Consider the following 15,176-nt stretch of genomic DNA (forward strand, 5'->3'; position numbering starts at 1 on the left):
TCACCTGTCCGCTCATCCCCCAGAATCCTCCAGTGCTGTATAATCTCCCAGCAGTCACCTCTCCGCTCATCACCCAGAATCCTCCAGTGCTGTATAATGTCCCAGCAGTCACCTCTCCGCTCATCACCCAGAATCCTCCAGTCCTGTATAATGTCCCAGCAGTCACCTCTCCGCTCATCACCCAGAATCCTCCAGTGCTGTATAGTGTCCCAGCAGTCTCCTCTCCGCTCATCACCCAGAATCCTCCAGTCCTGTATAATGTCCCAGCAGTCACCTCTCCGCTCATCACCCAGAATCCTCCAGTGCTGTATAGTGTCCCAGCAGTCTCCTCTCCGCTCATCACCCAGAATCCTCCAGTCTTGTATAATGTCCCAGCAGTCTCCTCTCCGCTCATCACCCAGAATCCTCCAGTCCTGTATAATGTCCCAGCAGTCTCCTCTCCGCTCATCACCCAGAATCCTCCAGTGCTGTATAATCTCCCAGCAGTCACCTCTCCGCTCATCACCCAGAATCCTCCAGTCCTGTATAATGTCCCAGCAGTCACCTGTCCGCTCATCCCCCAGAATCCTCCAGTGCTGTATAATCTCCCAGCAGTCACCTCTCCGCTCATCACCCAGAATCCTCCAGTGCTGTATAGTGTCCCAGCAGTCACCTCTCCGCTCATCACCCAGAATCCTCCAGTCCTGTATAATGTCCCAGCAGTCACCTCTCCGCTCATCACCCAGAATCCTCCAGTGCTGTATAGTGTCCCAGCAGTCTCCTCTCCGCTCATCACCCAGAATCCTCCAGTGCTGTATAGTGTCCCAGCAGTCTCCTCTCCGCTCATCACCCAGAATCCTCCAGTGCTGTATAATGTCCCAGCAGTCACCTCTCCGCTCATCACCCAGAATCCTCCAGTGCTGTATAATGTCCCAGCAGTCACCTCTCCGCTCATCACCCAGAATCCTCCAGTCCTGTATAATGTCCCAGCAGTCACCTCTCCGCTCATCACCCAGAATCCTCCAGTGCCGTCCTGTATAATGTCCCAGCAGTCACCTCTCCGCTCATCACCCAGAATCCTCCAGTGCCGTCCTGTATAATGTCCCAGCAGTCCCCTCTCTGCTCATCACCCAGAATCCTCCAGTGCTGTATAATGTCCCAGCAGTCACCTCTCCGCTCATCACCCAGAATCCTCCAGTCCTGTATAATGTCCCAGCAGTCACCTCTCCGCTCATCTCCCAGAATCCTCCAGTCCTGTATAATGTCCCAGCAGTCACCTCTCCGCTCATCACCCAGAATCCTCCAGTGCCGTCCTGTATAATGTCCCAGCAGTCACCTCTCCGCTCATCACCCAGAATCCTCCAGTGCTGTATAATCTCCCAGCAGTCACCTCTCCGCTCATCACCCAGAATCCTCCAGTGCTGTATAATGTCCCAGCAGTCCCCTCTCTGCTCATCACCCAGAATCCTCCAGTGCTGTATAATCTCCCAGCAGTCACCTCTCCGCTCATCACCCAGAATCCTCCAGTCCTGTATAATGTCCCAGCAGTCACCTCTCCGCTCATCTCCCAGAATCCTCCAGTCCTGTATAATGTCCCAGCAGTCACCTCTCCGCTCATCTCCCAGAATCCTCCAGTCCTGTATAATGTCCCAGCAGTCACCTCTCCGCTCATCACCCAGAATCCTCCAGTGCCGTCCTGTATAATGTCCCAGCAGTCACTTCTCCGCTCATCACCCAGAATCCTCCAGTGCTGTATAATGTCCCAGCAGTCACCTCTCCGCTCATCACCCAGAATCCTCCAGTGCTGTATAATGTCCCAGCAGTCACTTCTCCGCTCATCACCCAGAATCCTCCAGTCCTGTATAATGTCCCAGCAGTCACCTCTCCGCTCATCTCCCAGAATCCTCCAGTGCTGTATAATGTCCCAGCAGTCACCTCTCCGCTCATCACCCAGAATCCTCCAGTCCTGTATAATGTCCCAGCAGTCACCTCTCCGCTCATCACCCAGAATCCTCCAGTGCCGTCCTGTATAATGTCCCAGCAGTCACCTCTCCGCTCATCACCCAGAATCCTCCAGTGCTGTATAATCTCCCAGCAGTCACCTCTCCGCTCATCACCCAGAATCCTCCAGTGCTGTATAATGTCCCAGCAGTCCCCTCTCCGCTCATCACCCAGAATCCTCCAGTGCTGTATAATCTCCCAGCAGTCACCTCTCCGCTCATCACCCAGAATCCTCCAGTGCTGTATAATGTCCCAGCAGTCCCCTCTCTGCTCATCACCCAGAATCCTCCAGTGCTGTATAATCTCCCAGCAGTCACCTCTCCGCTCATCACCCAGAATCCTCCAGTCCTGTATAATGTCCCAGCAGTCACCTCTCCGCTCATCACCCAGAATCCTCCAGTGCTGTATAATGTCCCAGCAGTCCCCTCTCCGCTCATCTCCCAGAATCCTCCAGTCCTGTATAATGTCCCAGCAGTCACCTCTCCGCTCATCTCCCAGAATCCTCCAGTCCTGTATAATGTCCCAGCAGTCACCTCTCCGCTCATCACCCAGAATCCTCCAGTCCTGTATAATGTCCCAGCAGTCACCTCTCCGCTCATCACCCAGAATCCTCCAGTGCTGTATAATGTCCCAGCAGTCACCTCTCCGCTCATAACCCAGAATCCTCCAGTGTTGTATAATGTCCCAGCAGTCACCTCTCCGCTCATCACCCAGAATCCTCCAGTGCTGTATAATGTCCCAGCAGTCACCTCTCCTGTCATCACCCAGAATCCTCCAGTGCTGTATAATGTCCCAGCAGTCACCTCTCCGCTCATCACCCAGAATCCTCCAGTGCTGTATAATGTCCCAGCAGTCACCTCTCCGCTCATCACCCAGAATCCTCCAGTGCTGTATAATGTCCCAGCAGTCACCTCTCCGCTCATCACCCAGAATCCTCCAGTCTTGTATAATCTCCCAGCAGTCACCTCTCCGCTCATCACCCAGAATCCTCCAGTGCTGTATAATGTCCCAGCAGTCACCTCCCCGCTCATCACCCAGAATCCTCCAGTGCTGTATAATGTCCCAGCAGTCACCTCTCCGCTCATCACCCAGAATCCTCCAGTGCTGTATAATGTCCCAGCAGTCACCTCTCCGCTCATCACCCAGAATCCTCCAGTCCTGTATAATGTCCCAGCAGTCACCTCACCGCTCATCACCCAGAATCCTCCAGTCTTGTATAATCTCCCAGCAGTCACCTCTCCGCTCATCACCCAGAATCCTCCTGTCCTGTATAATGTCCCAGCAGTCACCTCTCCGGTCATCACCCAGAATCCTCCAGTGCTGTATAATGTCCCAGCAGTCACCTCTCCGCTCATCACCCAGAATCCTCCAGTCCTGTATAATCTCCCAGCAGTCACCTCTCCGCTCAGCAGCTCAATCATCTTGTTGCTGAGCTCCAGGATCTTCTTGTTCCTCTCATGTAGCAGGGAGTGCGGGGGAGGCTCTGTGATGGGGCCCGGGCTCCGCCCTCCTGACTCCTGGAGATGGATGATGGGAGTCACACCGTCCCCCGGTGTCTTCCTCACTATTGTGTAATCCTGTGTATGGAGAGAGACACTTAGGGAGAAGATTCCTTCCCGACTCCAGATCTGACAATCAGTAGAAATCCCGGGATTTCGAAATCTCCAGTAATCTGGGGCCATAACCGGGAATATTATTCCCCTCCGGACAGACATCCCGGCCCTCTACAGCTCTTATAGGGAATCCCCATGACAACTCCTCCGGGCAGAGAGCTCCACACAATCACTGCTCTTACAGTAAAGAATCCTTCTCTGTATTCTGGATGTCGGACTTGTCACAGAACACAATAAAGCTGATAGAAATGTAGAGGAGTTACCTCTCCGCTCAGCAGGGAGATGATCTCCAGGGCGAAGTGGGATAATCTTCTGGTGGTCTCATCCCTGTCCTCGTCCATCCTCGGGGTCATTCAGGAGGAGGAGGGATGAGCACTGGATCAGCTGGAGGGATCTCGTCCTGCCGGCGTCTTCATGATGAAGGAGAAGATGGAAAATATAGGAGACAAAATAACGTGAGATCCAGAATGCATATTTCTTTATTTTTATGGCTAGATAAAGGCATTGTGAGGCCAAAACGTGCTGACTTTTATGGACGAATAGAGCTACCAAAAATAAAGGAAGTCTGCTGCCCTGGTTTCTGGATTTCTATCACTCATTCTGAAGTGAATATGACAATGTAACTAAGGCTCCGATCACATCTACAAGAAATCAACAACTACGACCGATGGATCCTGTAACTAAGGCTCCGATCACAACTACAAGACGTCACCGACCACGACCGATGGATCCTGTAACTAAGGCTCCGATCACATCTACAAGACGTCACCGACTACGACCGATGGATCCTGTAACTAAGGCTCCGATCACATCTACAAGACGTCACCAACCACGACCGATGGATCCTGTAACTAAGGCTCCGATCACATCTACAAGAAATCAACAACCACGACCGATGGATCCTGTAGCTAAGGCTCCGATCACATCTACAAGACGTCACCGACCACGACCGATGGATCCTGTAACTAAGGCTCCGATCACATCTACAAGACGTCATTGACCACGACCGATGGATCCTGCAACTAAGGCTCCGATCACATCTACAAGACGTCATTGACCACGACCGATGGATCCTGTAACTAAGGCTCCAATCACATCTACAAGACGTCACCAACCACGACCAATAGATCCTGTAACTAAGGCCCCGATCACATCTACAAGACGTCACCAACCACGACCGATGGATCCTGTAACTAAGGCTCCGATCACATCTACAAGACGTCACCGACCACGACCGATGGATCCTGTAACTAAGGCTCCGATCACATCTACAAGAAGACACCAACCACGACCGATGGATCCTGTAAATAAGGCTCCGATCACATCTACAAGACGTCACCGACCACGACCGATGGATCCTGTAACTAAGGCTCCGATCACATCTACAAGACGTCACCGACCACGACCGATGGATCCTGTAACTAAGGCTCCGATCACATCTACAAGACGTCACCGACCACGACCGATGGATCCTGTAACTAAGGCTCCGATCACATCTACAAGACGTCACCGACCACGACGGATGGATCCTGTAACTAAGGCTCCGATCACATCTAGAAGACGTCACCGACCACGACCGATGGATCCTGTAACTGAGGCTCCGATCACATCTACAAGACGTCAGTGACCGATGGATCCTGTAACTAAGGCTTCGATCACATGTACAAGATATCACTGACCACGACCAATGGATCCTGTAACTAAGGCTCCAATCACATCTACAAGACGTCACCGATCACGACCGATGGTTCCTGTAACTAAGGCTCCAATCACATCTACAAGACGTCACCGATCACGACCGATGGATCCTGTAACTAAGGCTCCGATCACATCTACAAGACGTCACCAACCACGACCGATGGATCCTGTAACTAAGGCTCCGATCACATCTACAAGAAATCAACAACCACGACCGATGGATCCTGTAGCTAAGGCTCCGATCACATCTACAAGACGTCACCGACCACGACCGATGGATCCTGTAACTAAGGCTCCGATCACATCTACAAGACGTCATCAACCACGACCGATGGATCCTGTAACTAAGGCTCCAATCACATCTACAAGACGTCACCAACCACGACCGATGGATCCTGTAACTAAGGCTCCGATCACATCTACAAGACGTCAGTGACCGATGGATCCTGTAACTAAGACTCCGATCACATCTACAAAACGTCACCGACCACGACCGATGGATCCTGTAACTAAGGCTCCGATCTCATCTACAAGACGTCACCGACCACGACCGATGGATCCTGTAACTAAGGCTCCGATCACATCTACAAGACGTCAGCGACCGATGGATCCTGTAACTGAGGCTCCAAACACATCTACAAGACGTCATCAACCACGACCGATGGATCCTGTAAATAAGGCTCCAATCACATCTACAAGACGTCACCAACCACGACTGATGGATCCTGTAACTAAGGCTCCGATCACATCTACAAGACGTCAGTGACCGATGGATCCTGTAACTAAGACTCCGATCACATCTACAAAACGTCACCGACCACGACCGATGGATCCTGTAACTAAGGCTCCGATCTCATCTACAAGACGTCACCGACCACGACCGATGGATCCTGTAACTAAGGCTCCGATCACATCTACAAGACGTCACCGGCCACGACCGATGGATCCTGTAACTAAGGTTCCGGTCACATCTACAAGACGTCACCGACCACGACCGATGGATCCTGTAACTAAGGCTCCGAGCACATCTACAAGACGTCACCGACCACGACCAATGGATTCTGTAACTAAGGCTCCGATCACATCTATAAGACGTCACCAACCACGACCGATGGATCCTGTAACTAAGGCTCCGATTACATCTGCAAGATGTCACCGACCACGACCGATGGATCCTATAACTACAGCTGCGATCACATCTACAAGATGTCACCGACCACGACCGATGGATCCTGTAACTACGGCTCCGATCACATCTACAAGACGTCACCGACCACGACCGATGGATCCTGTAACTACGGCTCCAATCACATCTACAAGACATCACCGACCACGACCGATGGATCCTGTAACTAAGGCTCCGATCACATCTACAAGACGTCACCAACCACGACCGATGGATCCTGTAACTAAGGCTCCGATTACATCTGCAAGACGTCACCGACCACGACCGATGGATCCTGTAACTAAGGCTCCGATCACATCTACAAGACGTCACCAACCACGACCGATGGATCCTGTAACTAAGGCTCCGATCACATCTACAAGACGTCACCGACCACGACCGATGGATCCTGTAACTAGGGCTCCGATTACATCTACAAGACGTCACCGACCACGACCGATGGATCCTATAACTACGGCTCCGATCACATCTACAAGACGTCACCAACCACGACCGATGGATCCTGTAACTAAGGCTCCGATTACATCTGCAAGATGTCACCGACCACGACCGATGGATCCTATAACTACGGCTCCGATCACATCTACAAGATGTCACCGACCACGACCGATGGATCCTGTAACTACGGCTCCGATCACATCTACAAGACGTCACCGACCACGACCGATGGATCCTGTAACTACGGCTCCGATCACATACAAGACATCATCGACCACGACCGATGGATCCTGTAACTAAGGCTCCGATCACATCTACAAGACGTCACCAACCACGACCGATGGATCCTGTAACTAAGGCTCCGATTACATCTGCAAGATGTCACCGACCACGACCGATGGATCCTGTAACTAAGGCTCCGATCACATCTACAAGACGTCACCGACCGATGGATCCTGTAACTAAGGCTCCGATCACATCTACAAGACGTCACCAACCACGACCGATGGATCCTATAACTACGGCTCCGATCACATCTACAAGATGTCACCGACCACGACCGATGGATCCTGTAACTACGGCTCCGATCACATCTACAAGACGTCACCGACCACGACCGATGGATCCTATAACTACGGCTCCGATCACATCTACAAGACATCACCGACCACGAGCGATGGATCCTGTAACTAAGGCTCCGATCACATCTACAAGACGTCACCGACCGATGGATCCTGTAACTAAGGCTCCGATCACATCTACAAGACGTCACCGACCACGACCGATGGATCCTGTAACTAAGGGACCGATCACATCTACAAGACGTCACCGACCACGACCGATGGATCCTGTAACTAAGGCTCCGATCACATCTACAAGACGTCACCGATCACGACCGATGGATCCTGTAACTAAGGCTCCGATCACATCTACAAGACGTCACCGACCACGACCGATGGATCCTGTAACTAAGGCTCCGATCACATCTACAAGACGTCACCGACCACGACCGATGGATCCTGTAACTAAGGCCCCGATCACATCTACAAGACGTCACCGACCACGACCGATGGATCTTGTAACTAAGGCTCCGATCACATCTACAAGACGTCACCGACCACGACCGATGGATCCTGTAACTAAGGCTCCGATTACATCTGCAAGACGTCACCGACCACGACCGATGGATCTTGTAACTAAGGCTCCGATCACATCTGCAAGATGTCACCGACCACGACCGATGGATCCTGTAACTAAGGCTCCAATCACATCCACAAGACGTCACCGATCACGACCGATGGATCCTGTAACTAAGGCTCCAATCACATCTACAAGACGTCACCGATCACGACCGATGGATCCTGTAACTAAGGCTCCGATCACATCTACAAGACGTCACCGACCGATGGATCCTGTAACTAAGGCTCCGATCACATCTACAAGACGTCATCAACCACGACCGATGGATCCTGTAACTAAGGCTCCAATCACATCTACAAGACGTCACCAACCACGACCGATGGATCCTGTAACTAAGGCTCCGATCACATCTACAAGACGTCAGTGACCGATGGATCCTGTAACTAAGACTCCGATCACATCTACAAAACGTCACCGACCACGACCGATGGATCCTGTAACTAAGGCTCCGATCTCATCTACAAGACGTCACCGACCACGACCGATGGATCCTGTAACTAAGGCTCCGAACACATCTACAAGACGTCACCGACCGATGGATCCTGTAACTGAGGCTCCAAACACATCTACAAGACGTCATCAACCACGACCGATGGATCCTGTAAATAAGGCTCCAATCACATCTACAAGACGTCACCAACCACGACCGATGGATCCTGTAACTAAGGCTCCGATCACATCTACAAGACGTCAGTGACCGATGGATCCTGTAACTAAGACTCCGATCACATCTACAAAACGTCACCGACCACGACCGATGGATCCTGTAACTAAGGCTCCGATCTCATCTACAAGACGTCACCGACCACGACCGATGGATCCTGTAACTAAGGCTCCGATCACATCTACAAGACGTCACCGGCCACGACCGATGGATCCTGTAACTAAGGTTCCGGTCACATCTACAAGACGTCACCGACCACGACCGATGGATCCTGTAACTAAGGCTCCGAGCACATCTACAAGACGTCACCGACCACGACCGATGGATTCTGTAACTAAGGCTCCGATCACATCTATAAGACGTCACCGACCACGACCGATGGATCCTGTAACTAAGGCTCCGATCACATCTACAAGACGTCACAGACCACGACCGATGGATCCTGTAACTAAGGCTCCGATCACATCTACAAGACGTCACCGACCACGACCGATGGATCCTGTAACTAAGGCTCCGATCACATCTACAAGACGTCACCGACCACGACCGATGGATCCTGTAACTAAGGCTCCGATCACATCTACAAGACGTCACCGACCACGACCGATGGATCCTGTAACTAAGGCTCCGATCACATCTACAAGACGTCACCGACCACGACCGATGGATCCTGTAACTAAGGCTCCGATCACATCTACAAGACGTCACCGACCACGACCGATGGATCCTGTAACTAAGGCTCCGACCACATCTACAAGACGTCACCGACCACGACCGATGGATCCTGTAACTAAGGCCCCGATCACATCTACAAGACGTCACCGACCACGACCGACGGATCCTGTAACTAAGGCTCCGATCACATCTACAAGACGTCACCGACCACGACCGACGGATCCTGTAACTAAGGCTCCGATCACATCTACAAGACGTCACCGACCACGACCGACGGATCCTGTAACTAAGGCTCCGATCACATCTACAAGACGTCAGTGACCACGACCGATGGATCCTGTAACTAAGGCTCCGATCACATCTACAAGACGTCACCGACCACGACCGATGGATCCTGTAACTAAGGCTCCGATCACATCTACAAGACGTCACCGATCACGACCGATGGATCCTGTAACTAAGGCTCCGATCACATCTACAAGACGTCACCGACCACGACCGATGGATCCTGTAACTAAGGCTCCGATCACATCTACAAGACGTCACCGACCACGACCGATGGATCCTGTAACTAAGGCTCCAATCACATCTACAGACGTCACCGATCACGACCGATGGATCCTGTAACTAAGGCCCCGATCACATCTACAAGACGTCACCGATCACGACCGATGGATCCTGTAACTAAGGCTCCGATCACATCTACAAGATGTCACCGACCACGACCGATGGATTCTGTAACTAAGGCTCTGATCACATCTACAAGACGTCACCGACCACGACCGATGGATCCTGTAACTAAGGCTCCAATCACATCTACAGACGTCACCGATCACGACCGATGGATCCTGTAACTAAGGCCCCGATCACATCTACAAGACGTCACCGATCACGACCGATGGATCCTGTAACTAAGGCTCCGATCACATCTATGAGACGTCAGTGACCACGACCGATGGATCCTGTAACTAAGGCTCCGATCACATCTACAAGATGTCACCGACCATGACCGATGGATCCTGTAACTAAGGCTCCGATCACGACCAATGGATCCTGTAACTAAGGCTCCGATCACATCTATGAGACGTCAGTGACCACGACCGATGGATCCTGTAAGTAAGGCTCCGATCACATCTACAAGACGTCACCGATCACGACCGATGGATCCTGTAACGAAGGCTCCGATCACATCTACAAGACGTCACCGACCACGACCGATGGATCCTGTAACTAAGGTTCCGATCACATCTACAAGACGTCACCGATCACGACCGATAGATCCTGTAACTAAGGCTCCGATCACATCTACAAGACGTCACCGACCACGACCGATGGATCCTGTAACTAAGGTTCCGATCACATCTACAAGACGTCACCGACCACGACCGATGGGTCCTGTAACTAAGGCTCCAATCACATCTATGAGACGTCAGTGACCACGACCGATGGATCCTGTAACTAAGGCTCCGATCACATCTACAAGACGTCACCGACCACGACCGATGGATCCTGTAACTAAGGCTCCGATCACATCTACAAGACGTCACCGACCACGACCGACGGATCCTGTAACTAAGGCTCCGATCACATCTACAGACGTCACCGACCACGACCGATGGATCCTGTAACTAAGGCTCCGATCACATCTACAAGACGTCACCGACCACGATCGATGGATCCTGTAACTAAGGCTCCGATCACATCTACAGACGTCACCGACCACGACCGATGGATCCTGTAACTAAGGCTCCGATCACATCTACAAGACGTCACCGACCACGACCGACGGATCCTGTAACTAAGGCTCCGATCACATCTACAAGACGTCACAGACCACGACCGATGGATCCTGTAACTAAGGCTCCGATCACATCTACAGACGTCACCGACCACGACCGATGGATCCTGTAACTAAGGCTCCGATCACATCTACAAGACGTCACCGACCAAGACCGATGGATCCTGTAACTAAGGCTCCGATCACATCTACAAGACGTCACCGACCACGACCGATGGATCCTGTAACTAAGGCTCCGATCACATCTACAAGACGTCACCGACCACGACCGATGGATCCTGTAACTAAGGCTCCGATCACATCTACAAGACGTCACCAACCACGACCGATGAATCCTGTAACTAAGGCTCCGATCACATCTACAAGACGTCACCAACCACGACCGATGAATCCTGTAACTAAGGCTCCGATCACATCTACAAGACGTCACCAACCACGACCGATGAATCCTGTAACTAAGGCTCCGATCACATCTACAAGACGTCACCGACCACGACCGATGGATCCTGTAACTAAGGCTCCGATCACATCTACAAGACGTCACCGACCAAGACCGATGGATCCTGTAACTAAGGCTCCGATCACATCTACAAGACGTCACCGACCACGACCGATGGATCCTGTAACTAAGGCTCCGATCACATCTACAAGACGTCACCGACCACGACCGATGGATCCTGTAACTAAGGCTCCGATCACATCTACAAGACGTCACCAACCACGACCGATGAATCCTGTAACTAAGGCTCCGATCACATCTACAAGACGTCACCGACCACGACCGATGGATCCTGTAACTAAGGCTCCGATCACATCTACAAGACGTCACCGACCACGACCGATGGATCCTGTAACTAAGGCTCCGATCACATCTACAAGATGTCACCGACCACGACCGATGGATCCTGTAACTAAGGCTCCGATCACATCTACAAGACGTCACCGACCACGACCGATGGATCCTGTAACTAAGGCTCCGATCACATCTACAAGACGTCACCGACCACGACCGATGGATCCTGTAACTAAGGCTCCGATCACATCTACAAGACGTCACCGACCACGACCGATGGATCCTATAACTAAGGCTCCGATCACATCTACAAGACGTCACCGACCACGACCGATGGATCCTGTAACTAAGGCTCCGATCACATCTACAAGACGTCACCAACCACGACCGATGGATCCTGTAACTAAGGCTCCGATCACATCTACAAGACGTCACCGACCACGACCGATGAATCCTGTAACTAAGGCTCCGATCACATCTACAAGACGTCACCGACCACGACCGATGGATCCTGTAACTAAGGCTCCGATCACATCTACAAGACGTCACCGACCACGAACGATGGATCCTGTAACTAAGACTCCGATCACATCTACAAGACGTCACCGACCACGACCGATGGATCCTGTAACTAAGGCTCCGATCACATCTACAAGACGTCACCGACCACGACCGATGGATCCTGTAACTAAGGCTCCGATCACATCTACAAGACGTCACCGACCACGACCGATGGATCCTGTAACTAAGGCTCCGATCACATCTATGAGACGTCAGTGACTGATGGATCCTGTACCGGAGTCTCTGTCGCTCCTCTCCTCGGTGCTGCCGTCACTCAGGTGCTGGTACACGCTCAGTACTGTGCAGTCTCCCGCTCTCTGTACATTCGGCGTCTGCTGAGGTTATTGGTTGATATCTGGGAAATTAGTTTTTTGCTGTGGTGACGTCAGTGTCATGTGATTGGGGCGGAGCTCATTAGAATGCTATGTGGGATGAAGGACCTGTGGTGACGTCAGAGTCATGTGATTGGGGCGGAGCTCAGTAGTTTACTGTGTAGGATGAAGGACCTGTGCTGACGTCAGTGTCATGTGATTGTAGCGGAGCTCAGTAGTGTGGTATGTGGGATGAAGGACCTGTGGTGACGTCAGTGTCATGTGATTGGGGCGGAGCTCAGTAGTGTGGTATGTGGGATGAAGGACCTGTGGTGACGTCAGTGTCATGTGATTGGGGCGGAGCTCCGTGCTGGGCGCTGTTCTCTGTGTCTGGAGGAGTTTTGGCTCTTCTAGGGCGGTAGATGGTAGAATGGAGGCGGTTTTGCAGGTGTGACGTCACTGGCGGTGGGCGTGTTGTGGGCGGGGTTTCGTGTAGGTGGCGCGCAGTGAACCTGTAATTAGCGTGGTCGGTGACGTCTTCTGGTTGCATCTAGATCGGAGTGGATATTTTGAGGCCTCACTGCAGTCACATGCCTTTAACCCCTTAGCGACCGCCGATACGCCTTTTAACGGCGGCCGCTAAGGGTACTTAAAAAGTCAATAGTGCCCCCCCAGAGTCGGATTTTCTCCGGGGTCTCGGCTGCCGGGGGTAGCCGAGACCCCAGAGAACATGATTCGGGGTTTTTTTTTTACCCACCCCGCATTTGCGATCGCCGGTAAATAACCGTTTACCGGCGATCGCAAAAAAAAAAAAAAACGCTATCTCTTTGTAATTTCTCTGTCCGACGATGTGATCGCACATCGGAGGACAGAGAAAAGGGATCCCAGGAAGCCCCCCAATACTCACCTAGCTCCTCGTGTCTCCCGGTGGCCGCCGCCATCTTGAAAATGGTGGGCGCATGCGCAGTGCGCCCACCGGCTGGCCCCGCGAGAATCTTTGGGATCTCGGCTGCCGGGGGTAGCCGAGACCCCAAAGAGCATGATCGGGGTCGGTTTTACCGACCCCTGTTTTGCGATCGCCGGTAATTAACTGTTTACCGGCGACCGCAAAAAAAAAAAAAAAGCAAAGTGTAATTCTCTGTCCTCTGATGTGATCGCACATCAGAGGACAGAGAAATAGGGGGATTCAGGGACCCTACAATACTCACCTGTGTCCCTGGATCCTCCTGCTGCTCCTCCTGGCCGCCGGCATCTTCTGGGCAAAAGAAAATGGCGGGCGCATGTGCAGTGCACCCGCCATCTGTCTCCATCTGCCGGCCGGCAGGGGAAGAGCAGTTGGGGCTAAAATTAGGGGTAGGGTTAGGTTAGGGTTAGGGCTAGGAGTTAGGGTTGGCGCTAAATTTAGGGTTAGGCTTCTTTCACACTTACGTCGGTGTTATGTCTGCTAATGAGAGGTGTAATGAAGGCAATCCAGAGACACAGTGTGCTTAGCGATCAGAGCGCACACAGTGATCTGACAAATACCCAAAAATACAAGAACGAGCTCTGAGACGTGGAAACTCTGTAGACCGCACACCTGATCCTAGCCTAAACACAACTAAAAGCGGCTGTGGATTGCGCCTAACAACTACCTAGGCAACTCGGCACAGCCTAAGAAACTAGCTAGCCTGAAGATAGAAAAATAGGCCTGACTTGCCCCCAGAGAAATACCCCAAAGGAAAAGGCAGCCCCCCACATATAATGACTGTGAGTAAGATGAAAAGACAAAACGTAGGGATGAAATAGATTCAGCAAAGTGGGGCCCGATAATCTTAGACAGAGCGAGGACAGTAAAGCGAACTTTGCAGTCTACAAAAAACCCTAAAGCAAAAACCACGCAAAGGGGGCAAAAAAGACCCACCGTGCCGAACTAACGGCACGGCGGTACACCCTTTGCGTCTCAGAGCTTCCAGCAAAACAAAAGACAAGCTGGACAGAAAAAAAGCAACAAAATAGCAAAAAAGCACTTAGCTATACAGAACAGCAGGTCACAGGAACAATCAGGAGAAGCTCAGATCCAACACTGGAACATTGACAAGGAGCAGGGATAGCAGCATCAGGCGGAGTTAAGTAATGAAGCAGTTAACGAGCTCACCAGAACACCTGAGGGAGGAAGCTCAGAAGCTGCAGTACCACTTGTGACCACAGGAGTGAATTCAGCCACAGAATTCACAACAGTACCCCCCCCTTGAGGAGGGGTCACCGAACCCTCACCAGAGC

At 51.9% G+C, this 15,176-nt stretch overlaps 1 protein-coding gene across 1 annotated transcript in view; it reads right to left on the minus strand.

Moving 5' to 3' along the window:
* LOC138657473 (zinc finger protein 585A-like) overlaps positions 1-12,974 on the minus strand; it is a 106,650-nt gene extending 93,676 nt beyond the window's left edge. The window contains exons 1-3 of the mRNA XM_069745267.1: positions 12,842-12,974; positions 3,857-4,003; positions 3,378-3,557 (exon numbers count right to left, since the gene is read on the minus strand). Of these exons, the coding sequence (XP_069601368.1) occupies positions 3,378-3,557; positions 3,857-3,946 (270 nt within the window). The 5' untranslated portion in view covers positions 3,947-4,003; positions 12,842-12,974. The remainder of the gene's footprint in view (positions 1-3,377; positions 3,558-3,856; positions 4,004-12,841) is intronic.
* Between the last annotated feature and the right edge of the window lie 2,202 nt (positions 12,975-15,176).

This window comes from Ranitomeya imitator, chromosome 1 (genome assembly GCF_032444005.1).
Source record: "Ranitomeya imitator isolate aRanImi1 chromosome 1, aRanImi1.pri, whole genome shotgun sequence".
Taxonomy (NCBI): domain Eukaryota; kingdom Metazoa; phylum Chordata; class Amphibia; order Anura; family Dendrobatidae; genus Ranitomeya; species Ranitomeya imitator.